The 24,477-nt window shown below is 41.1% G+C and overlaps 1 protein-coding gene across 2 annotated transcripts; it reads left to right on the plus strand.

The window, feature by feature from the left end:
• Positions 1-947: 947 nt before the first annotated feature.
• Positions 948-24,197, plus strand: HSPH1 (heat shock protein family H (Hsp110) member 1). Of its 2 annotated transcripts, XM_084226861.1 has the most exons (18): positions 948-1,167; positions 2,113-2,170; positions 7,958-8,098; positions 9,777-9,899; positions 11,145-11,244; positions 11,967-12,100; positions 12,571-12,815; positions 13,695-13,923; positions 14,813-14,919; positions 16,150-16,283; positions 18,294-18,499; positions 19,298-19,429; positions 20,172-20,309; positions 20,728-20,853; positions 21,371-21,478; positions 21,576-21,695; positions 22,709-22,870; positions 23,344-24,197. In XM_084226861.1, exons 1-18 carry the CDS (start codon positions 1,061-1,063, stop codon positions 23,539-23,541), a joined length of 2,568 nt encoding a protein of 855 aa, XP_084082987.1. In that variant the 5' UTR covers positions 948-1,060; the 3' UTR covers positions 23,542-24,197. The 2 variants fall into 2 exon arrangements, with proteins under 2 accessions (XP_084082987.1, XP_084082988.1); XM_084226862.1 differs by lacking the exon at positions 19,298-19,429.
• The last annotated feature ends 280 nt before the right edge of the window (positions 24,198-24,477 follow it).

Genomic DNA, 24,477 nt, shown 5'->3' on the forward strand with positions numbered 1-24,477 from the left:
GCTCAGGACAATGCATGCTATCATCTCTCCCTGCCCTTGGTAACAGCCAGGACCTGAAAGGCAGCACCTAACATGCAGAGTACATAGTTTTAAGCTGTGCCTGGGGGGTATGAGGCTGAACATTAGGAGGAATTTCTTCGCAGAAAGGGCAATTCGATATTGGAATGGGCTGCCCAGGGAGGTGGTGGACTCACTGTCCCTGGAGGTGTTTAAGGAAAGACTGGATGAGGCACTCGGTACCAAGGTCTGGTTGTTATGATTCTGTTACACGTTGGACTCGATGATCACAGAGGTTTTTTCCAACCGAATTGATTCTGTGATGGATGTACTGCTGACAGTCGAAATCAGGGTCTGTGTACCCACCACACCTCCATACGGAATGCAGAAGGTTAAGGCTTCTTCTAACAGGGATGGGGTCCTGCGCAAAAGGCTAGAGTTAGACTGCTAGGAGGCAATAGGACATTTATGTTATAATGGATTGTGGCACAGGAGACAAAAGCCCTCTGCAGAGAGCCAGCGATGCGTAGAATTAGCATATTTCGCCTGCCAGCGCAGGAGGGAGATACCCACAACAACGTCACAAAGAGCTCTAGAGAGGCTGCCCAGTGCATTAGAGCGGGGGCACGGACACGGAGAGCGGCTCCTCTCGCCCTCTCCCGCACATTCCGGGCGGCGGAGGCCCCGCCTTTCGCGGAGCCCCCGCCTTTCGCGGCCCCCGCCGCCTCCTCCGCCCTGCCCCGCGCGCCTGGCCCCGCCCCGCCAGGGGCCGGCGGCGTCCCCGGTCGCCGTGGGAACGGTACACGTCACCTCGGCCGGCGCCTCCGATTGGCGGGAATTGTTCGAGAAGGCGGCCGAGGGCGGAAGCGGAAGCCGCACGTGGAGCCGGTGAGTGGCTGCCGCAGTTTCTGGAAACTTCGCCTCATTGTCATATTTAAAGCGGCGGCGGCGCCGCTGCGTCCCCTCCCCGTCCGCCCGCCCGCGCACGCTACGGGGACCGGCGGCCGCAGCAGCAGCGGGAGCGAGCCGGGCAGAGCGGGGGCCTCCCTCTGGCGCCGGGGCCATGGCCGTGGTGGGCTTTGATTTGGGCTTCCAGAGCTGCTACATCGCCGTGGCGCGGGCTGGCGGCATCGAGACCGTCGCCAACGAATTCAGCGACCGGTGCACGCCGTGAGTGAGGGGGGATGGCGGGCGGGGGCCGGTCCGTGCCCGGCGGAGCGCCCGCCGTGGAGAAGGTGCTGGAAGTTTCGCGGTAGGGGGTTCCCGCTGTGCGGAGCCAGCGCGTTCCCCGGTACTCACTGCCTCCGGGGGCTGCCGGGGGGCAGGTACAGGGTGGCGGGGCCGGGCGGCAGCCCGCTGTGTGTCCCTCCGGCCCGCTGTGTGCCCCGTGCTCCGCTTCCCGCCCCAGCCCGCTGGGCGCCCCGATCCCCTCAGCCGCTGGGTCCCGCTGTACCCCCCGAGACCCTGACCCGCTCTGTGCCCCCCGCCCCGGTCCCCGCTCGCTTTGTTCCCCTCTGTGCCCCCCGCCCGCTCTCCGGTGCCGACCCTCTCTGTTCCCCCGTGTGCCGGTCCCGAGCCGTTCTCTGCCCCGCGGGCAGTGCCCGGGGGATGCGGGGCTGTCTGAGCCCGCTCGGGTCGCGCTGCGGCGGGCTGGGAGCGGCCAGGAGGATCCCCGTGGGGGCAGCCCGGGTTAAGTGGGACACGGGCGAGCACGCTCCCACTCGTGCTGCGTAGGATGGGCTCTGCCAGCTGCCCCAGGGCAGCTCTCCTTTAGTCAGAGGTTAGATATAGAAAGCCTCTGGCTGGAAGCAGGAGTTAGTTGACAAGTTGGAAGCAGCCGTGCACACACGGGTAGGGTGTAGTCCGGCTGTGAGCTCTAAATTGCGGTCATCCTGTTTTACCGCTTGGATAAGCCATTGTGAAAAGTCCTGGACTCGGGCCAGGGCTTTAAGACGGATAAAAGTCTTCCTGTAGTTTTCTAATGTAAACTCAAAGAATGATACTTTGACGGAAAGACATAAGTGTTTTATCTGCAGTAGTAGAAAATGAATCCGTGACAGTTCTCAGTCGTGTTTGTTGTCAGGACCGAGTTAATTAGCCTGTTGTTCTTTCCAGGTCGGTGGTTTCATTTGGATCCAAAAACAGAGCTATTGGTGTTGCGGCTAAAAACCAGGTAGGTAATTTCCTGCTGCAAACTGTTGAAGTACCAGTGTGTGTAAAGAGAGTTGGCTGTGTGTATTTAAAGACAAACAGCCTCAGTTTCTTGTTGAGTCTTTTATTTTAGAAATGCTGCACTATGCTGCCATGCTTTCTTTGGGGAAATGTAGGATGTTTTTGCTAGAATCCTTCTGCTCTCTCTTTTATTAATGTAATACTTTCCAGTTGAATATGTTCCTATTCTGACAAGTTGAGGTCACTGGGTTTCTTTTCCTAATGATTGTGTACAGGATTTTCCTTGTACTTGAAGGAAAACATTTTACATTCTGTATATAGATTCTTAAAATTAGATGTAAGGGGAGAGGTTTGGCTCAGATTCTTAAAGCTATTTAGGGTACCTTACTACTTTTGGATTTGCTGTAAATTAAATGCCTCTGGTTTTGAAGGTGCAAGTCCTTATTTTGGTTTTTTGTTGGTTTTGGTTTGTGTTTGTGGTTTTTTTTAATTGAGGTGCTTTGAAAGATTGAATGTTTTCTTTGTTAAAGTAGTATTTTCAGTTTAGAAGGAGAACTTGATTCCAACAAGTCAGAATAACAAACTGTAATGATTAAACAAATCCTTAGGTATTGTGTGTTGTTACATAACTGCTGCTGGGAGATCAAGCATGCAGCCTCGGCTGGCCTGTGCATCTCTCTCATGTAGCAAAAGGACTGCAGTGGGTTTCCATGGAGAGAGCACTGAAGGAGACTTTATTCCACTGTAATAGCATTCCTCTTAATTTTGAATAGCTGAGGCAAAACGAATACTTTACATGTTCACAAGCACATGAACATTCAGTTACAGGTTAGCATTTGGAGTAATGAAGTAAATACACGTTTTTGTGGTTTCTTCTTAAATTTCATTTCAGCATTGCTGAGTTGTCTGCTGACATTGTTGCAAGTCAGAAACTAGTATGATTCATTAGTGTGCAAAAATGAATTGTTACTCAAAATGAGAAATGATCTGAACCCAATTTACTCTCAAGCATGTTTCAGTATTGTTAGATTGTTCCAGTAGATGCTGTGGAAAACAAGAAGTAGGCTGCAAGTGAGGCAGATTCTCTCTTAGATTGCATTTACAAGTGTGTATTTGCAGTGATGAACACCTGTGACTTTAGTTACCATCAGACTACCTGTTTGATGTTACTTGCTTGAGTGTCTCATGCTTGGCTCTCCTAGAAGTTGAAGCTAAATATTTTTGCCAGGAAAAAAGAATGTAATACTTTAAATGATAAAAGATGACAGATCATTTATTTCTGTAGTTGTAAGTGGTCCAGTTTGGTTGATGACCTGAGATGTGAATTGTTTTTCTTTTGTAAATGTGGAAGTTTCCTGACATGGACTACTGAGAGTTACATTTTTGGTGTCTTCTGGTGTAGTAGCTACTTAAATCAAGGAGTACAATGACTGTTTTCATTTGAAAAATAAAAAGCAAAAACCCAAAAAAATCCCATAAAATAAGAAGAGGTTTTGACTGGTGACTTCTGCAGTGTGATTTTATGAGAGAGCTCAAAATACTCAAAGGTGTTGTCTTTAATATTTGAGAAATTTTTGCTGGAGCAAATTTTCAGCGAATTTCTGTAACCTTTAGGTAAGCGTGGCAGCATTGGAGATGAGAACAGTACATTAGTTAACAGATCATAATTCCCAGCTTTCTTAATTGTGACTAAGCAGGAAGATATTAAAACATGCTACAGACCTAATGGCATACAATTACTCTAAAAATATCTTAAGATTGTTCTCTTAGAAAAGGCTTTGAGGTTAATTCTAAATTAGGCTATAAAAGCTGCCAGAGTGTTTGCGCTTCTCTACCCACTACATGGTAATAATTCCTGCTGCTACGTTCTTCAGCCATACAGCTGTGAAATACGTAGCATTCAAGCACTCTGAAGTTGTGCCTATACAAATAAATAAAACCATGCTGGGCAACAATCTTTGTTACAGGAACCTAACTACTCAATCACATTTAAGTACTGGAATAGTTCCTGGCATGATTCTTGGCCTGTGTTAACTTGTGCTGGTACTATTAATTGCTGAGCACTGTTTGGTGATTAGAATAAACCAAGGATGATTCTCAGCAGGCAGTCCAAGTGACATCTTTCCACAGACACAGCTGTCTGAAAGTTACTGTTTGTTAGTGGGAGTATGACCTCCTTTCTTTTGTCAGGGAGCTTTTCTGTAGGAGAACTGTCCTAGTTGAGGAGTTTTTTAATAAAGATGTAGCTCAAATTCTTCTATTTCATGGTGGAAAATTTTTAATGCAACCAAGATTGATGCTTTTCTTTGAGGGTAGTGAATGCTAGAAATATTCCTTGGTATGCTCAGCATTTGAGTTGCTATCATGCAGTCTGTTGGTGCCTGCCTAAATATATTCTGTACATAATAACACCGTTTCATAATTTCTTTCTAATAAAATAGAATTAAGTCTACTCTGAGATACTTGCATTATCTCTTAGGCTGCTCTAGCTGTCTGGTTTCTGTTGTGCTTTGCATTTCTGATAACAAATGCTTCTTTATGTCGCTTGCTCTGGGGAGCTTGCATTGTAGTTTAGCACATACTCGAGCTAAACTACAATGCAAGTTAGCAAAAGAGTTCCAAGTTGTCTATGCACTGTATTCTTCTTTGGTCTAATGCAGGAATTTGAGTTGCTGCTAGGTGAGTGTGAACGAGGAAATGATCTGATTTCAAAGTAGCTCAGGGAGAAAAAAGTAAGTATTGAAATGTATGGGGACACTTAAGCTTGACACTTAGTAACTAGAAAAGCCCTTGCTTGCACTTGATGTAATAATGTTTAAAGTGGAGGTGGTGTGGCTTGGGTTGGAGGGCCGGCTTACAGACGGAGAAGCCAGCTTCTAATGTAGTTGCAGTCTTTAAACATTTCAGTTTGGTCTAAGTTCTGTCACCCATGGTGACAGAAGTGAGATGCAAGGTGAGTGGCTCTGGTTGCCAGCACAATCAGCGGCAGAGTGCTCCAGTGCAGTGCACAGGGGAGTTTCCTGAACTGGGGGAGTGTCGTGGGGAGACAAGAGGTGCCAGAAGCCTGCAGCTTGAGTGGCAGTGGCTGATGGGACCTAGGTGGGGCCAGGAGCAACACCAGCAGTTTTCCCCAAATATAAAACAAGCCCTTAGGGAGCCCTGGTGAGCAGGGTGTGGCACAGCAGTGTGCAGGCAGGGTGCTGGGGCGGCATCCACCTGGCAGGAAGGCACGGCCTCGCCCAGCTCCACAGCTGGCACAGCTGCCCAGACAGCTCGGGCAGGGACACACTGCCAGCACTGGGGGCACCTGTGAGCACAGCTCTGGGAGGGTGCCCAGGTACTCTTCCACTTACTGACAGAACTCTGGCAGGAGGTCAGTAGGTTGAGGACTATCAGGGAGTGTGACAGAGAGAGATGATATAGTGGAATTGCACCCTGCCTTCTCTGGGACATGCCTGGGAGGCAGACCTGTCACATAAAGGATTCCTTTCTCTCTCTTCCACCTGCTGCAAAACAGTGACTTGAAGGGATAGGGAGCAATCTGTCACCAAGGTTAAGTTGGCCTGTGTCAAAACTGCTTCCCTGAAGAAAAAGAGGGCATTACCATAGGAGACTCCCTTTGGAAGAGAGCAGAAGCCCAATGTGCTGGCAGGAGCCACTTCTTAGGAAAGTCTGCTGCCTCTTTGGGGTCCAAATTCCTACCCTGCTATGGCTGTCAGATAATTATCCATTATTGCTTTCTCAGGTTGGCAGTGATAAGGTTGCACCAGGAAGTCCAAGGGCAGTCAGGAGAGATTTTAGGGCCTTGGAATGACTGCTTAAGGGATCAGGAGCACAAATAGTGCTATCATGTGTTCTCTATCCTTCCAGTTGCAGGAAATGGAGGAAACAGGAAGAGCCAGCAGAACAATATCTGAGCCTGGTGCCATTGGCAGAATTTGGGGGTTTTGATCATGGGTCAGTTTACGTGACAGCAGGACAGCTATCAACAGGCAGGGTACACCTGTCTCAGAGGGGGAAGAGGATCTTTGCACAGGAGCTAGCAGGGATCACTGAGAGCTTTAAACCAGATTTGGAGGGGGAAAGACATGCAACCAAGTTTGCTAGAGATAAGCCTAGAGGGCACCACAGCAGTGTTTGAGAGTGAGGTCCTTCTAGTGAGATCCTTCACTCTGCTGCCTTGGTGGAGATAGGATGGAGATCCATTCGGCAGCAGTGACACAAGGGTTATTATTGATGTGTTTAAAAACTGTGGAAACTCCTGAGAATGGTCACATAGGAACTAAGGCTTCTCCCCTGCAAAAAGGGGCAGGATCAATAGCCCAGCTGGAGTGCATGCCAGCAGGCATCAATGCCTGCAACACAGGCAATAAAGGGGAGGAGCTGGACACCATTGTGCACAGTAAAACTCTGACACAATTGCCATTATGGCAACGTGGGGGGATGACTGGCACAACTGGGGTGTTACCCCTGCCTGGTTAAAAACTGGCTGGATAGCCAGGCCCAGAGTGTTATGGTGAATGGAGTTAAATCTAGTTGGTAGCATATCACCAATGGTGTTCCCCAAAGCTCAGTACTGGGGGAACTATCAGTACTGGGGGAACTATCAGTACTGGGGGAACTCAGTACCATCTGATATTTTAATCAGTGATCTGGAAAAGGGGATCAAGTGCACCTTCAGTCAGTTTGGAGGTGAGGCCATGTTGGACTGGAGTGTTGATCTGCTGGAGGGCAGGATGGCTTTAGAAAAGGATGTAGGCAGGCTGGACTGAAAGGTTTGAGGGCCACTGTGTGAGGTTTAACGAGTGCAGTGTCCTGCACTTGAGTCACAACAACCTAATGTAGCACTACAGGGTGGGAGCAGAGTGGCTGGGAAGATGCCTGGTAGAAAAAGACCTGAAAGTGCTGTTTGACAGTGGTTGAACATGAGCCTGCTGTACCCGGGTGGCCAGGAAGGCCAGTGGTGTCTTTGCCTTTATCAGCAGTAGTGTGGCCAGCAGGACCAGGGCAGTGATTGTGCCCCTGTACTCAGCACTGGTGAGGCCACTCAGATCCTGGGTTCAGTTTTGGGCCCCTCACTACAAAAAGGGTGCTGAGGTGCTGGAGTGAATCCAGAAAAGGACAATGGAGCTGGGGAATGGTCTGGAGTGCAAGTCTGCTGAGGAGCAGCTGAGAGAGTTGGGGGTGTTTAGCCTGGAGAAAAGGAAGCTCAGGTGTGCCCTTATCACTATCTATAATAACCTAAAACAAGCGCAAAATTGCACCGGGAGAAGTTGAGATTGGTTGATAGGAAAAGATTTTTTTCACCGAATGATTTGTAGACATCTGAATGGGCTGCCAAGGGAAGTGGTGGAGTCACTGTCCTGGGAGGTATGTAAAAGGTGTGTGGATGTGGCTTTTGGGGACGTTGGTGGACTTGGCTGTGTTAGGTAAATAGCTGGACTTGATCTGAAAGGCCTTTTCCAACTTAAATGGTTCTATCATTCTACATTAGTTGACTAAAGTAGTAGACTCTGTTGATCATGTTATTGTTCACCCAGTTGTCTCAAGGTTTCAGAGATAGATAGTTTTATAATCCTTAATAAGTAATGGTCTGGAAGTCTGTGTCTAACTTATTAGTGAGCTGATAAAAAGTACCAGAGAGTAATTACCAGTGTTAAATAAAGCTATGACAAGGGAGTGAGCAGTAGTCTGAAAACTTGACCTGCGCTTAGAGGCCTACAGAACAGCACTGAACATTGCAGGCTGATTAAGAGTGGATTTCTAACTATCCTGTATTTCTTTACAGCAAATTACTCATGCCCACAACACTGTATCTAACTTCAAGAGATTCCATGGCCGTGCATTTAATGATCCTTTTGTTCAGAAGGAGAAAGAAAAGTTGAGCTATGATTTGGTTCCCATGAAGAATGGTGGAGTTGGAGTGAAGGTAAATCTGCAGTGTGTCTTTCTGGGTTGTATAGGTAAATCTGAAGTCTTCCATTTCAGCACCTGAAATGAAAATATGGGTTTCTTTTAATTACCCTAAAGGTAGGGTGTTTTAGTCTTTCTGTTAAAGAAGAGTCTTCTATGAATAGACAGCTTTATCTTTAAATAGTGGATGTTAACCTTCAAATTAAGGTTCATTTACAAATAATTGCTGAAATGCAAGTTTCCCTGTTGGCAAATTGCACATCTAGCTCAAACACACTGGCGGAAAAACTGCTAAGATAATTACAGGGTGGTATGGTTCTACTTCAAAGTATGACTTTCTGCCACTTGTGTGGAATGAATTGCAGCAGACTTATTAGGTGTTCTACAAACGCTTTAGAAAATAGTCACAACTCTACTTTAGAACGATTGCCTTAAATGAGTGGCAAGTGTGTCTTTAGTGGACTGCCTGGAGTCAGTTACTTGCAAAAAGGTGTTCAAAACCAGCTCCTACCACATTGCAGGTTTGGCTCTTGCTTGCATTTCAAGGACTTCACTGATACTATGTCAGCTTTTCATAGTCTAGGTGCCGTTAATAACATTGTGTCCATTTACAGAAATGTGTACAATTACTGATAATGAAGCCTTGCTGGCTTAACAATTAGTGTTGCTTCACTGTTGGAGACTTCAGCTTGAACCGGTCCCTCACAACTTCAGTATAGATCAGTCCTAAGTAGTCAATAGATCACAGAAAAAAGGGAAGATGCTTTTTCTTTTGCTGTTTGTGGTTTGTGAGGTTAACAAATAAATTCAAACAGAAATTATTGGTTTCCTTTAATCAGTGTGTGTAGGAGTCTTGTACTATATGAGAGTCTAATGTTGGGAGAACTCTACTACTTGGTATTTTTCCTTTTATTCTTAGGCTGATTGGAGAACAAAATAGTATTTATTTGTATTTAAATGTAGTTAAGAAGTTTTAGTAATTGATTCAGTGAAATTCACTAAAACTGGGAGGTTCAGAGAACAATTTTTCTATTAAAACCAAAATGCCTCATTTTTCCCTAAACCATACTGAGTGAATAAAAAGTGTTACTTTCAAGCATCAGCTGTAACATATTACTTCATCATTGTCATGTATTGACAATGATGCTTCAAGAATAATTTTTGCTAAGCACAAATGGTGCTTCAGTAATAATTTTTGCTAAGAGAGCAATAAATAAACTTTTCCCTAAGCTTCATCTTAAGCTTTTAGTTGTTCCATGTGCACAGGTGAACTGTTGTTGCACAGTTCTTCCTTTCAGAGACTCCTCATTTGAGCAGACACACATTTGAGCAGAAGGATAAAAATGTCAAGGAAAAATACACAGCAAGTACTTCTGTACATTTTTTGCATTTGGCATCAGTTTGAAAAATGATGGCTATTTTTACTTAATGGTGTGCCGCATTTTAAACTTGTCATATTTGGCCATTTCCTTAATCTGTGGATTTGATACAGTTCTTGATGTTTTAAGACAGAATGGAATTATTGCTTCTATAAACACTCAGCTGGAAAATTAAATTGTAAACTGAAGTTCTATAATGAAATAATGAAGCATGTCGTGATTCATAGAGTATTAGTCAGCAGTGTATCAAAACATTAGATGTATGTAATTTTCCTTCAGTTGAACTAATGGAATTATTTGACCTATTCTATCCAGGTCATGTACATGGATGAGGAGCACATCTTCAGTGTGGAACAGATTTCAGCTATGCTATTGACTAAATTGAAGGAGACTGCAGAGAGTAACCTGAAAAAGCCAGTTACAGACTGTGTTATTTCTGTAAGTAATTGTAGTGCACAGGAACATTATGTCTTTTAACTTTAGCTATTGAGGGCATTTTGTTTCTATTCATGCAGAGTGAAAAAGAACTCTGCTAAGCACTTACACAGGGATTAATCCAAACAAGGTTTAGAGCTTCTGACTTTTAAAAAATCCCAGGGCTGCTGCTGTATTCCAGACCCTGACTATCTTCATGAACTCATTCTCTTGGAAATGTCTGGACCTTTGGACCCAAAATGTTTCTGGATCCATGTATAAATCCTTCTGGAACAGCTTGCTTTCATGACTAAGCATACTAATTACTCATTGAAGTAAATACATATGTTTGTGTTTTTTCTTGGATTTAAAACAATTTGATAACAACTTTGAACAATTTCCTTTGTTTATGAAGATTTGCCCTCTGTCAGCTGAAAATTTTAATTCCTGTTCTGTTTATCTTCATCCTTTCAGCAAACTTTGTTTTGTTTCTTTCACTGTTATGACTGCGCAGAAAATGACCTCAGATCAAGAGCAGTCATTCCATTGCAAAGCCCCAGTATAAAATAACACCTGCCTCTCTCTGTTCTCAATGACTCTGAACAAGTCTGTCTCATGTTGCATCTAGGAATATTTAGCTCTGTTATTATTAGAAATGTTAACTCTCCTGTTGAACCTGGAAAGCTAGTTCTTCATGTGTCCCTGGAGGGGAGACATCAGAAGGCACTGTCCAATGCCAATGCTAGGGATCTGTAGAAAACTCTCAGCAGCATATTCCTTCAGAATTTCTTAGCATTTCTTGTCCAAAGTAATTTCTGCCAAAATAGATTCTCTTCATTTGTTATCCCTTATTTCTTTGCATCTCTGACATCTGTAGTATTGCTGTATGCTTTTAGTTCCCTCTTTCCTTTTTTGGACAGGAGTCTAACTGCTAGTTCTGATTAAGGTATTCCATGTCACTGTCCTCATAATACCCAGTTTGACATTTTGGGCCAGCACTTACTGTTATTAGCATTGGTATACAAATAACTCATTTGTTTCTTGCTAGTGGGTGCTCACATAAACTAGCTCATGCTGGTTTAATTCCATCTCTGAGTAGAATATTTGAAGTGTCAATTCAGTATGGTAGTTGCATTCTAGAGGCTTGCAGTAAGTATCTTCCTCAAAGAGGAGGAATAGATACAATTTTTAAATTAGTACTTTAAAATAAATAGTGTAATGTCTCATTTTTTGGAAATAACTTTGTATTCTCACCTACTTTTTCTTCAGGTTCCATCATTTTTCACGGATGCTGAAAGGAGGTCCCTTCTGGATGCAGCTCAGATCGTTGGGCTTAATTGTCTTCGATTAATGAATGACATGACAGCAGGTAAGTAGGATAAAATAGCAGTTGTTCCTGCAATTGACAGGTGCATTTAATTACTTTAAAAAAAAGGACTGACTTGAAAAGGCAAATATGAGCCATAAATACTTGAAAAGCTCACTGTTCTTTTCTTGGTTTAATGTCTTCAGTGTGAAGGGGTAGATGAGATCAAGCTCCATTGATAATTTTCTCCCTGAGCACTTGTTTAGGAGTCACTATGTGTGCCTGGACTACTTGTTCATTTAGTGTACTGCTCAGATGCACAGTTCAGACACTCCTAAAGGAATTTCCTTGATTAAACATCAACACCTCATAACTTCCAGGGCTTTTTTTCAGTATAGTCAAGATTTTAAACACACATGGCTCTGCTGACCATTTATATAACTCTCAGACAAAACTTCCAGCTTGGAAGATACTCAGTGGAAATACAAAACTGGGTTTGGGTTTTGTTGTTAAGATGTTCTATTTTTTTGATTACTTTGCAGGGCAAAAAAAAAAAAAAACACCAAAAACCCAAACAAATGCTTAGGAAGCATGTTCTGCTTTTCAGGTCCTACAAGCTTAGATTAATGGAACAAAGCTTCCATGAATATAGTATATCTTGCACAGGTGTATGTCTGGATTTGTCTTTATTCTTTTGATCTTATAGCTTAATGCTCACAGGGATGTTGTGGTATGCCACTGGAAACTAGAGATTGTGTGGATAAAATCTGACACTTCTTTTGCAGTGGCTCTGAATTATGGAATTTATAAACAAGACCTTCCAGCTCCCGAAGAGAAGCCACGGATAGTTGTGTTTGTTGATATGGGACATTCTGCATTTCAAGTATCAGCCTGTGCATTCAACAAGAGTAAACTGAAGGTAGTAAGATTAAGTGGAAATAAAAAGGTTTGCCAGCAATTAAAATAGCCTGCCAATCTGCCTTCTTTTTTAAATTCTGAAATAATTTAATGCATGGAAAGTGGCAACGAATCAAAAGGCAAAGGTTTTCATCAGTGTCCTTCATTTCATTAGAATTGTTTCAAACAGGCTGTAAATTTCTTGCCATACACAAATGTAAGATACATAATACTAGTGCTATAATTTATTTTGTTTTATCTAAATGTATGTGTATGGAGGAAAATTTTGAATACTTAGGATTGTCACTTAGCTACTTAGTCTTATTTCCTCTGTAAAAGTAATGTTCAATTTTTAGCTGATGTGGTTGTGCGTTGGAAGATAGGCTGACCTGTCTCCAACATTATTTTGAAGCAAGGACTTGCTGATATCGGAAGACTGCTATTACCTTTGATTTTATTAATGTTAGACTAAATAGTGTTCTTTCAAATCAGGTACTTGGCACAGCATTTGACCCTTTCCTCGGTGGGAGAAACTTCGATGGAAAGCTGGTAGATTACTTTTGTGCAGAAATAAAATCAAAGTACAAACTAGATCCAAAAACCAAAGTTCGGGCTCTTCTTCGTCTGTATCAGGAATGTGAGAAACTGAAGAAACTAATGAGTTCAAATAGCACAGACATTCCCCTAAATATTGAGTGTTTCATGAATGATACTGATGTATCTGGAAAAATGAACAGGTGGGTTCTGTACAAGACAGGCATTTGCTTTAGTGGCCATTTTTTTTAAAAAGTGTTTCTTTCAGTGTTCGAAAGAAACTTAATGTGCTTAAATTAAGTGTAAGTGCCGAATAGCTGTGGCATTTTGTAATGCTAGAATAGCTAAGGCTGGGAAACATGATGTTCAGCTACTTGAGTGATGTTTCAGTGCAATAAAGCATGCAGAAGGAGTTTATATTCTTTTCATAGAATACGTTCTTAAAACCATGGATTGATGCTTGCAAACCAGAGGGTTGGTTGTATATTTTGACCTTCTGCATATTTTAGGTAACCTAAATCCCATACTCTCTTAAGATAGCAACAATTTAAGCTTTGCTTCTTTTTTTCTCTGCTTAGTGTACTGTGGATATTGATAGAGAAATGAAGGGCAGAAACAGTGCTTATGGGTGATGATTATGGTCCAAGTGTAAATGAAGTCTCTCTCTTGCACATGTTCACAGGCATGGTTTCATTTCTTAGTTCTGTAGCTACTGCTAAGAGTGGTGGGTTCTTTTTCTTCCAGTATTTAGGCAACAGTTTTTCATTATAAAGGAAGTTTAAAAATCAGTGTTTTCTGATTTCTTATCTGTAACCTCTGCTCGGAGGCAAATGCATTAACAGCTGCTCAAACAAAGCCTTAATCTTATTTAACTCCATTGATAGTGGCCTAGGAAAATTTGAAAGCAGCTGTTTGTGCACTACCTTGTCTGTGGTTGCCACTTTGGCCTACTCACAGCAGTTTAGCTTTAGGTCTCTTTTCAGTGTAGTTAACCAACCTGGTCAGAATCAGTTTGGAAACAAATACCAGGCAAGGTTCTTGTGGGACAGGCATTCTTTAGCTAATTCCATTTTTTTTCTTAGGTCACAGTTTGAAGAATTGTGTGCTGACCTGCTGCAAAGGATAGAAATGCCTCTGCTTTCATTAATGGAACAAACACAGCTGAAAGTGGAAGATGTAAATGCTGTAGAGATTGTGGGAGGAGCAACCCGTATTCCTGCTGTCAAAGAGAGGATTGCTAAATTCTTTGGCAAGGATGTCAGTACGACACTGAATGCAGATGAAGCCATAGCTAGGGGCTGTGCTCTGCAGGTATAGTGCTGGCAACACTTGATGAAATTAAAAGATGTATTTCTTCCATGAAGAATTAGTCAAGCAGTTATGAAAAATTGTAGAAGTGGTCCATTTTAAAGTACTCAAGGGAACATACATTTCACTAGGTCTTTTTATGGGACTGTACCGTTTAAAAAGTCCAGAGTACCCCTCCCTGGTGCAGTACTCTATTTCACAGTGCATTCTGTAAGGAGCCCACTCTGCCCTTCAGAAGAACACAATCTAGGAGTCTTTAATGCCAAAAATTTGAGTTGTTTTCAAGCTGAAAGATACTTTTACTCAACAAGGTATAAGGAGTATCTATGGAGAGTCCAAACTACTGCAAGTTTGACTTTCCTGGTCTCAGCCTTGCCATGAATGTGAAACAGGCTTTATTCTGTCTCCCTCCCATTTTTACTGTTTCCAGCTATATTTTGCAAGCAAACCACTCGTTCTATGTTCTTCCTTTTCTCCTTTAACTTCTTGTCTTATTTCACCCTCTTCTCTTTGATTTGTTTCTTTATTCCATCTCACTGACATCTTCCCGTTGCCAGCAATCAGTTGTGTTCAGAAAAAGAAGCAGGACCCTTTAGAGAAATACTTCTTTTAGGACTAAGCACTGCAGCATTTCCCTTTTTTATAGTCCTGCTATTTCCTTGGTGTTACCTTTACTCACAAGATGCAAAAAGCCTACTAACACAGCACGTAAACACTTGTGTGTGAGATTTCTCTTCTCATGCTGCATTGAAATTGAGTGTTGAAATAGTTCTGCCTAATAAAATCAATACAGTTCTCACTTGTTTGAAAATTTTTTGCTGTCTTGGGTGGTGGAATAGAGGAGTTAACCAGCTTTAATGCAAGCTTTTTTTTATTATTATTATTTTTTCAGTGTGCCATTCTTTCTCCAGCTTTTAAAGTGAGAGAATTTTCTGTGACAGATGCTACACCTTTTCCAATATCTCTGCTGTGGAACACAGAAGCAGAGGACACTGAAGGGTAGGTAGCTCAGACTGCCATTCCATGAAGTAGCCTTTTGACCTTCATCGTTCAGGGGTCATGTTCTTGCTTGCATTTTGCATTTTGCATTTTGGCATTCTCATGTAGAAAACCCATAGGCCATGTACCAGAGATGGTTGACAGGGAAGATTGTAAAGACACAGGTTGAAATTTGAACTGTAATTCCTCATTTATAAAAATATAAAGATTTTTAAAAAGTAAGTGAAAGAGCTACCAACTAGTATCTTGTCTTGCCTTCATCTGGTTGTCAGGATTAGGAATATAAAATGAGATCAATCCTTGGGTCCTGATTCCACTTTGCCTTCTAGCTTTTTGTTTTTTACTCAAGGTGTGCCTGACACCTAAGATTCTTGTTTTATTAGTAATGTTAGGTACTATGGAAATATTGTGAACTTATATGGATGTTATCTGACTGCAGGAAGAATTTAGGCCCTAGCAAAAATTTAACATTTGTAAGAGTAATTTCTTGCTGCAGTCTCTTATGACTGACATCTGTTACTAATTCTGCCATGCCTGTGGGAAATGCAATTGTTTTCTAGGATGTAAAGAGCTCCAAGTTCAACCTGTGGAAAAATCATAGTTCTAGAGAGATCTGTTCATACCTTTTTCATGTTCTTTGTAGTTCAGCTTTTTTATCTTCCTGTCTGTTTTCTGTGGAGGTGCAGGGCCTAATTGTTATGTCACTTATGAGAGCAGCCTGTGGGGTTCATGTTCTAGGTAAAGCTCTCATTTTCTCACATCTAGGTTATTAGATGAGATCTTCCACAGTCAGGAGACAAAACTTAGTTGGAAATTAGGATGGGGCTGGCATAACAGCGGACATACCGTAGAACACGAAGTAAAGCTGGTTGTTTTTGTGTCATGTTGAGGAATGAATAATAATCTGGTGTCAGGGTTCTCAACTGAGCCATGGAACGTAAATGAGCAAGGAATTAACAGGGCTATAATTATCCCTTTGAGACTAAGGAAGGGTGCAAATTATGATTCAAAATACACTATTTCAAGCTCAAATAGTGGAATAGGACAAGTTCTCATTACAGTAGGGAACAGTAAATTCTTTTCCCTTGCAGTAGTGAAGTGTCTTTATTGGAATTGTTCAGAAGGGTAAATGTTTCAAAACATGATGTTCCTCTGAAGAGTTCTGACCCTATATCAAAACCTCCCAGCTCAAATACACTGCTAAAAGTGATACTTTTCCCTTAATTACAGAGTTCATGAGGTCTTCAGCAGAAATCATGCAGCACCCTTTTCTAAGGTACTTACATTCTATAGGAAAGGTCCATTTGAGCTAGAAGCTTTTTATTCTGATCCTAATGGAGTTCCATATCCTGAGTCAAAAATTGGTAAGTAATTGTCCTGGAAATAGTGTTCTCTCCAATAGAACAATTTGAAATCAAAGCGTAACTGTTGTTGTGCAGTATGGTTATGATGTATATATTCAGGTTTTTGTCTCTGAAGGACTCAGAATTTTCCCATTCCTGAGGCAACTGAATAGGTATTTTTTATTTTTCTTGCTTATAATGTTGCTTTGGCTAAACAAAAAAAAATGAGGGGGAACAAATCAATGCCTACAACTAAAATTTGGTTATCACTACTAAAGATAGCTTTTAAACTTTTTAAATCTGCTTTTCTGCTTATCACTGAAGCAAGCTAGGAATAATTGATTTATATCTCCTATATATAAAAAAAGCATGTCTTGAATAACTAGTTGTTGTTTTTACCTATACCTTCTGGGATTGACATAATGCTGAGTAACTTGAAATCAAAGCAGTCTGAAATAGTGGCAGCTACAAGACTACAGTATTGATTTGTCTATGTAACATTTCTAAGCAGTTCTTTCATACTTTTTGACAAATTGTAGCACTTGACAGTGTTGATACTTACAAAGAGCTTACAACATGGTTAGTTAGAAAAAGACTGATGGTAAATACAGGCCAATTAAATAATTGCTCTTGAGTTCTAAACATGCAATTAAATGTTGCTTGTTTGCATGCCATGTATTTTGAAAAACCAGCACAAGGGAGAGGGACTTATTACAAGCACAAGTTATGACAGTACAAGGGGGAATAGTTTTAAAAACTGCAAGAGAGCTGGTTTAGATTAGATATTTGGAGCAAATTCTTTGCTGTGAGGGTGGTGAGGCACTGAAATAGGTTTTCCAGAGAAGTTGTGGATGCCCCATCCTTGGAGGTATTCAAGACCAGGTTGGATGAGGTCCTGAGCAACCTGGTCGAATGAAAGCCAGGGGGTTTGGAACGCAGTCTTTAAGGTCACTTCCAACCCAGGCCATTCTATGATTCTCTGACTGTATTCTGTAGTTACAGAAACATCAGAATTCCTTTTGTGGTTAACTCTTACCATAAAAGCTGGTGGTGGGGTTTGTCAGTGTTCAATTAATTTGGCTTTGACAAATGAGAAGCTGTTTATCTGGTGTTCTGAAAACTGGTAAGAACAGAACTGAAGATCAGATTTATTTCAATTCAGTTGCCAATTAATTCTTTGCTCAGAACAGAATTATTGGTATGACTAATGGGTGAAGTAGTAATTCTAATGAGACTGGCAAAAGAGAGAACAGGTCACACAACTCCAGTATTATTGAATTTATAAGACAGAGGATTGTATTCCATAGCCTGTGCCAGGTAAAAGCTTGTGCATTTGTGATCTAAATCTGTTGCTGAAGGAATGGTGTGTGCAAATTTGGCCTGTGAAATTAGAAAACTTGTGCTTTCTGTGAGCATTCTGGTCTCCAGGTCACTCTTTTGGAAATCCATGCACAAGGAAAAATGTCAGCAGTTAGTGTCAAGGACATCTGATTCTTCATTTATCGTTGAACTAATTGTCTGTCTATTAGTTTCACAATGATTCTTTCAAGTATTACAGTAGTTACAGAACAATTAGGTTCTACCCTAGAATAAAAGGTAATGGCAGACTTGCACGGATGTTAGAAGGTGTAAGGAAAGCCTCTAGAAATATTGTTTCTATGTTGGGCAGTAACTTGTATTAGAAAGGCACCACTTAATATTGGCATTTGACAAGCCCTTCAGTAGTTTTTTCAGCCCACCAGTAACACAGAGAGCACCAGTTTTGTATTTACTCTGTATTAGTTCTGCCAGGAGAACATACTCCTTGATTTATAAGATGAAGTTGGCTGAAAAGCAGTGTACTTTGGTTTTGTTGGGAAGGGGGGGAGGTTCTGGTAGTACTGATTTAATTTGAGGGACCATGAGATTAGCATGGAAGCTTCATCAAATATTTAGAAAACAGTTTGTCTATGAAAAAGGGAGATGTTTTCCTGGTTCTGTAGTATTACCTACTCAATTCCACTGTGTGAGTTTTGATTCTTTTGGTTTTAGGTAGGTATGTTATCCAGAATGTGGCAGCCCAGAAAGACGGAGAGAAGTCTAAAGTCAAAGTGAAAGTCCGTGTCAATACTCATGGCATTTTCAGTGTGTCCACTGCATCTATGGTAGAACCAGTTAAAAGTGAAGAGTGTGAAGATGTCAGTGTTGAGACTGAAGTGGAAGCTCAGGACCAGAGGCCTATTGAAAACTTCATTGATGTAAGTTGACCTTTCTTGTGTGTGAATGTCCTTACTGATTGATGAAAGTGTGTTCTGCTGTTACATACTCTGGAAGAAAAATACCTTCCTCTAAGGAAACAAAAGGAGATTAATTTTAAGATGTGTGTAGCTGTCAGGAAATTGTCTTTACGAAAACAGGAGACAATTTTAGCTACCTTGAAAGTGTGTGGATTTCAAAATCAGTTATTGTGCAGAGTGCCAAATAGTGGCAGGTTGTTTGAGGGTGGGGTTGCTTACAGCTGCCATAGTTATCCAACTGTTCCAAACAGGAAAACTGGATTTGGATTGTTAATCATCCATGCACTTTGTGTTGAAAGAATTTGTATGTAACCCTTTGTATCAGTAAAGTTTTTTGAAACTTTTTTTGTGAAAGGAAAAGCTGAATTGTTTTCTCTACAGCATTGAAGGAGAGGGGAGCACTGGGGAGTAATGCGCATTGTTATAGTCTACTTGATCTTTTTATAGTTTTGAGGGGGAAGAAGTAAACATTATGACTCAATAAATTAAAAGCCCCTTTTTGTAAGAGAAAGTGGTAGCACGTGCACACACGCACACAAGTATCGTGCAGCAAGCCTGGCACTGGTAACATTTTCATGAACTCCTTCTGAACTTGCACCTAGTCTGTATCTCCATAGCTGAAGCGTGTGTGTTTCTGCGTGTGCACAGAATGCTTTCTAGGGCACTTTGTACCGTATGTGCGTCAGAAGTGAAGTGCCCTATACTTAAATGCAAGTGCACATGCCTTCTACATCCTTTGTGCCTGGGCTTTCATTTCAGAAAAATATCCAGCAAGAGAACAGTGAGGCTGGAACACAGTCCCAGGTACAAACTGATGGTCAGCAAACGTCACAGTCTCCCCCTTCATCAGAACCTCCCTCTGAAGAAAACAAAATCCCAGATGTCAAGAAAGTGAGTGACCCTTTAACTCTGTTGAAAATGTTATCCTGTATAATGGCTTTTAAGATGGTAATATATTTCAGGAAAAGTAGGAACTTGGTGTTGGAACCTTTTTCATTTTCACATCTTTACTATAGTGAAAAATATCTGTATCTTGTGATGATTTCTATACAGAATTTGCAAAAGGATTCCTGCAAGAAGCCTTTCTCTACCACTTCCATATCTTCTTGCAGTGTTGTACAACTCATTTATTTGGGTTGCAGACATTTCAATTTAAACAGCAGTTAAAGGCCAAGCTTATTAGGCCTGCTGAGGGAAGCTGGGATCAGGAATTCATAAACCTAAAAGGAAACAATCAGTGTGAAACATTTGTCTGCATGTTATTGCTAGTGATTTCGTTTTTTCATCTGTATGAGATGAAAAATGCTTTGGGTAAAAATCTTAAGCCCTGTCAGCATCATTAGTGAACTGCTACGTTACAGATGGACACTTCTGGAAAATCTGCAAACACAGCATATATCCGAGCAATGTCCTTGCTGCAGCTCAGTGCTTACTGTCTGGAAACAGACTGTAAGGAGACTAGGATAGGAGGTGGAATCCCCAAAAGGAAAGTGTCTCATGAGCATATTTTGAAGATTTTAAAAGAACGTGGAAAAAACTTTGTGTGTTCTTTCTCTAAATGTCTTTCATCATAGTAGTACTTCATCAGAAAGAAGTCAGGAAAATTACCTTATTTTTCTTCTTTCTAACTCAGACAAATGAGAAGAAAGGTGATCAGCCCCCAGAAGCTAAAAAACCCAAGATAAAAGTGAAGAATGTGGAACTACCCATTGAAGCTAACTTGGTTTGGCAGTTAGGAAAAGATCTCCTCAATATGTATATTGAAACAGAGGTGAGTTAGTGTGGTTTAGACTGCTTTCTTGTGTGCAGTTATTAACCATTCACCTGCTTCTCAAGGCAGCCTCTGTTCTTGTACTGTCACCCTGGAGTGTGGGCTCAATTAACAGTGAGCTAACATACTGTCTGCCTTCTAACACATAACTGACAAGCGTTTATCAGAAAGATTGAAGTGTCCTTTACAGCAATTAGTATCAGAGCACTGATCCGTGGAATGGCATCACAGATTCATTTAAACTGTTGTAATCCAGAGAAGTGCAACCCATTTCTTCAGATGAGTCTACTGCATAATAATGAGAATTTCAACAGTTAGGTGAACAAAGGCCTCGGGGAGACTTTACAGGAGCTGTGCTTCACAGAATGCTGTTTGAACATTGTTATTTTTTAATTAAAATATTTTCTGTGGTATACAGGGAAAGATGATTATGCAAGATAAACTGGAGAAAGAAAGAAATGATGCAAAGAATGCAGTGGAGGAATATGTATATGAGTTCAGGGACAAGTTGTCTGGACCATATGAAAAGTTTGTTTGTGAAAAGGTAGGTTATGGTTTCAGGAACTTCTCTGAAAATACCAAGTATCTGTTTTGTATACCTTGGTTAAACTTGCTCAACGCCACCCTGGACATAGCTACAAAACCAGAATTTCATTTGAATGATGGCAGTGGCTAACCCAGAATAAGGCTTAGTGTAACAAATACATATCCCTGAAAAAAGGTTTTGTCACAAATGGAGTGAAGTTTTGTTTCCAGTTGGTGACTGGAAGGGGAAACTGTTGCTTTATGTGTAACCAAGACCGTGAATTAGAGTTTCACCCCAAGCATTGGCCTAATCAAAGGCAAAAGTCTATAAATGCTACCTTTGTTATAGATGTGTGTTTCTTAGTCCAGAAGCTGGCATGGTTTAAGTAACTAAATTAGGCAAAAGCTGCAGTAGAAATCAAATTTTCTACAGGAGGCTAAGGATTCATGTGTATATTTACCTCAGTCATGTTACTTCAAGACAAACATGGTTGTGTATTTCAGTGTTTGACGTGTTGAATTGTATTGACACACAGGATCTGCAGGGATTCTCTGCCCTCCTAGCAGAGACAGAAGGCTGGCTGTATGAAGAGGGTGAGGATGAAGCAAAGCAGGTGTATGTAGAAAAATTAGAGAATTTAAAGGTAGGCCTGTTAATATGCCCATAAAGCAAAATTTTCAAAAGACTGTGCTAAACAGCATTAATGACTCACATAAACATGGAGAAACTGCTTTTTCTAGAAATTAGGTACTCCAATTGAAATGCGCTTCCAAGAAGCAGAGGAGCGACCGAAGCTATTACAAGAATTGGGACACAGGCTCCAGTACTATGCTACAATAGCTGGGGAATTCAGGAATAAAGTAAGTGGCCTTTTTTTAACCACAGTGCTTCAGTGAGGCTCATTGGCTGCAGGGCTTCAAATGCACTTTCAGATGAGCTGTGAACTAGTGCTATATAGGTCACAAATTTAACACCACAAATGTTTCCTAGTACTCAAAAAAATCTCATGCAGTGTGTCATATCTTCAGTTGCATGATACTTCTTGATGTTTTCAGGCTGAAGAGGGTGTTCTTAAAAAGAGTTTAGACTTGTGGTCTGATTCTTGACCTTTAAAAACTGATCTGTTTTTTAGAAATGTGCTCCTCTTTCAGGGACGAGAATTATTGTATGGTGAGAAGCATTAGTGTAAAACCTAGCTGCAGATAAAGTAAAAGACAAATTTTGTTATATGTGGGTATTTGGGGTTTGATTTTTTGTGGGGTTTTTGTTTGGGTTTTTTTTTCCATTGGTATTTGTAGATTAATGTTCTTGTTAAGCTTTGCAGTCTGAAAATTTGCTCCTTGAATTTCAGCTTAAAGAATTTTAATAGGATGGCTCACAACACTCAGACTAATTAAATCTGAGACTTAACATCAGAAACAAACATGTCTTCACAGCTATAGATTACAAAATTAAGTGACATCATTAGTAGTGTTACATGTGAAATAACTAGCATCATTGTAAATTGTATATTTAAAAACTTGGTTTTATTTAAGAATTCTAAATATGGATTCATTGGTTGTGTTGCTGGGTAGGTCCTTCTCCTGATAGTAGTTAATTGTGTAACTGTAGCCATAACTTTTTTGTGAAGCTTCTATGCTGTCTGTGAACCAGATTTCTTGTTCATTTGGGTAAAGGAAGCTTCATATTCACATCTGTATTTCCTGTTGTCTCTTGCTGTAATGCATCTCCCTTGTGGCTAACTTCTATTTGTTTTGACCATTGTAAGAGATGTACAAGTTATAAATGATTGAGATAGACTTGTTGGCATAACTTCATCACATTATTGACACATGACATTATTAACTAATACCAAATGTTTGTATTTGGACAGGATGAGAAATACATCCATATTGATGAGATGGAAATGATGAAAGTAGAGAAGTGTGTTAGTGAAGTGATAGAGTGGATGAATAATGCTGTGAGTGCACAGGCTAAGAAGAGCTTAGATCAGGATCCAGCTGTGCATTCAAGTGAAATTAAGGCAAAGCTACAGGTAAGTACCATAAGAAACTGTCTTTAGACGTTGGTGCTAAAAGTTACTGGTATCTGTGCCATTTGTTTTCCCCAGTTTCATCTTGCTTCTCTAGTGTTCTTGAAAGGTAGAAAGTATGAAAAGAAGGAGATCCAGCAGAAAGCAGAGGAGCTCTAGTGTACTGTATACAATTCTGTGGAGCTCATTAATATTTTGTGTTTGTCACCCTAAAAACTCTGTTTTTCACTGTTTTACTGAGAGACAAAATAGTATTGAAAAAAATCAATGTGAAATCCTAAATACTTTGCCCACAGAACATCAGAAAGTATACCAATTAATTTATTTCAGAGTACAGTAAGTACTGGTCAGTTTGGACTCGGGAACAAATGCAGAAGCCAATTTCAAGCAGTCTTTTGGACACAGGACTTTTTGCACTAGGGAAGCTGGTGGCTCCTCAGTACACATTCTGCCCACATCTATTCCATCTTTTTTAGGAGTTAAACAATGTCTGTGAGCCTGTTGTGACACAACCAAAACCAAAGGTTGACTCTCCTAAGGAGGAAAACCCATTAAGTGAGCAGAGTGATTATAAAACTGAAGACATGGGAGATGACAAAAATCCTGAAATGCCACAGCAAAACGGCGAATGTCATCCGAGTGATCAAAACACCATTAACATGGACCTGGACTAAGCCACTGCACTTGCAGCAAATAATTTCATCCCATGACAGAAGATGTTTTGGCTGTCATATGTGATGGGGGTGGGAATGCATTGTTTTGGAAACTATTTATATTTTTTTTCTTAAGACTTGTCTGGGAATATGTTATGTTGTGGGAGGAAGAATAGTAAAAGTGTTGGTCATGACTATCCTAAAAGGAAAATTGCCTTGGTAACTTTCAGATTCCTGTGGAATTGTGAGTTCATACTAAGCTTCTGTGCAGTATTTAACCATTTGCATCACTAAAGATGAAAAGAAGCCCTTGCTTTGAAATGTACTGCTCCTTTAGAAGGTTGTAATCGAAACACTCGTAGGCATTTGTAGATGCCAAGGTAGTTTTCTTTTGTCTGGACATCTAATTGGGTATGTCAGAAAAAGCCAATGTCTGTCCCCTTCATAAGGACTTTGCAGAAGAAATCCTTCTGTCTGAGGTTTTTGATTGTTGCAGTCCAAAGTACTTATCAGGTAATGAGATGGTGAAATGTGTTAGTAGCATGCAGAAACGCTTACGTTTCATCTCTTGCTAAACAATACATTTTTCATGTGGGGTACATAAAATGAAGGAAATGCTAAATCTGTTAGTGTTATTGTGAAGCTTTTTAAAGAGCTTTGAAATAAAGTTCATTTTACTGGTATCTCCTGACCTCTTGAGTTTAACTGTTTGCAGTACTTCTGCTCTAAGTGTTGCTCTCCTCACAGTTTGACAGGCCTTTGCTTTGTGTTTCTGTGCAGGAGAGTTATAAACACACTTAAAACGCTCACACTTTGCACAGAACCAGTTGTACAGTGAGATGAATGCAATTTAACCCCTTAATGAGTAATGCCTCTTTCTTTTCTTTGGCCCAAGTGCTGTAAACACCTGAGAGAACCTGGAAACTTCAGAGGTTAGAGCAAAGGACAGTGTTTGTG

This window comes from Fringilla coelebs (assembly GCF_963513975.1).
Source record: "Fringilla coelebs genome assembly, chromosome: 2".
Taxonomy (NCBI): domain Eukaryota; kingdom Metazoa; phylum Chordata; class Aves; order Passeriformes; family Fringillidae; genus Fringilla; species Fringilla coelebs.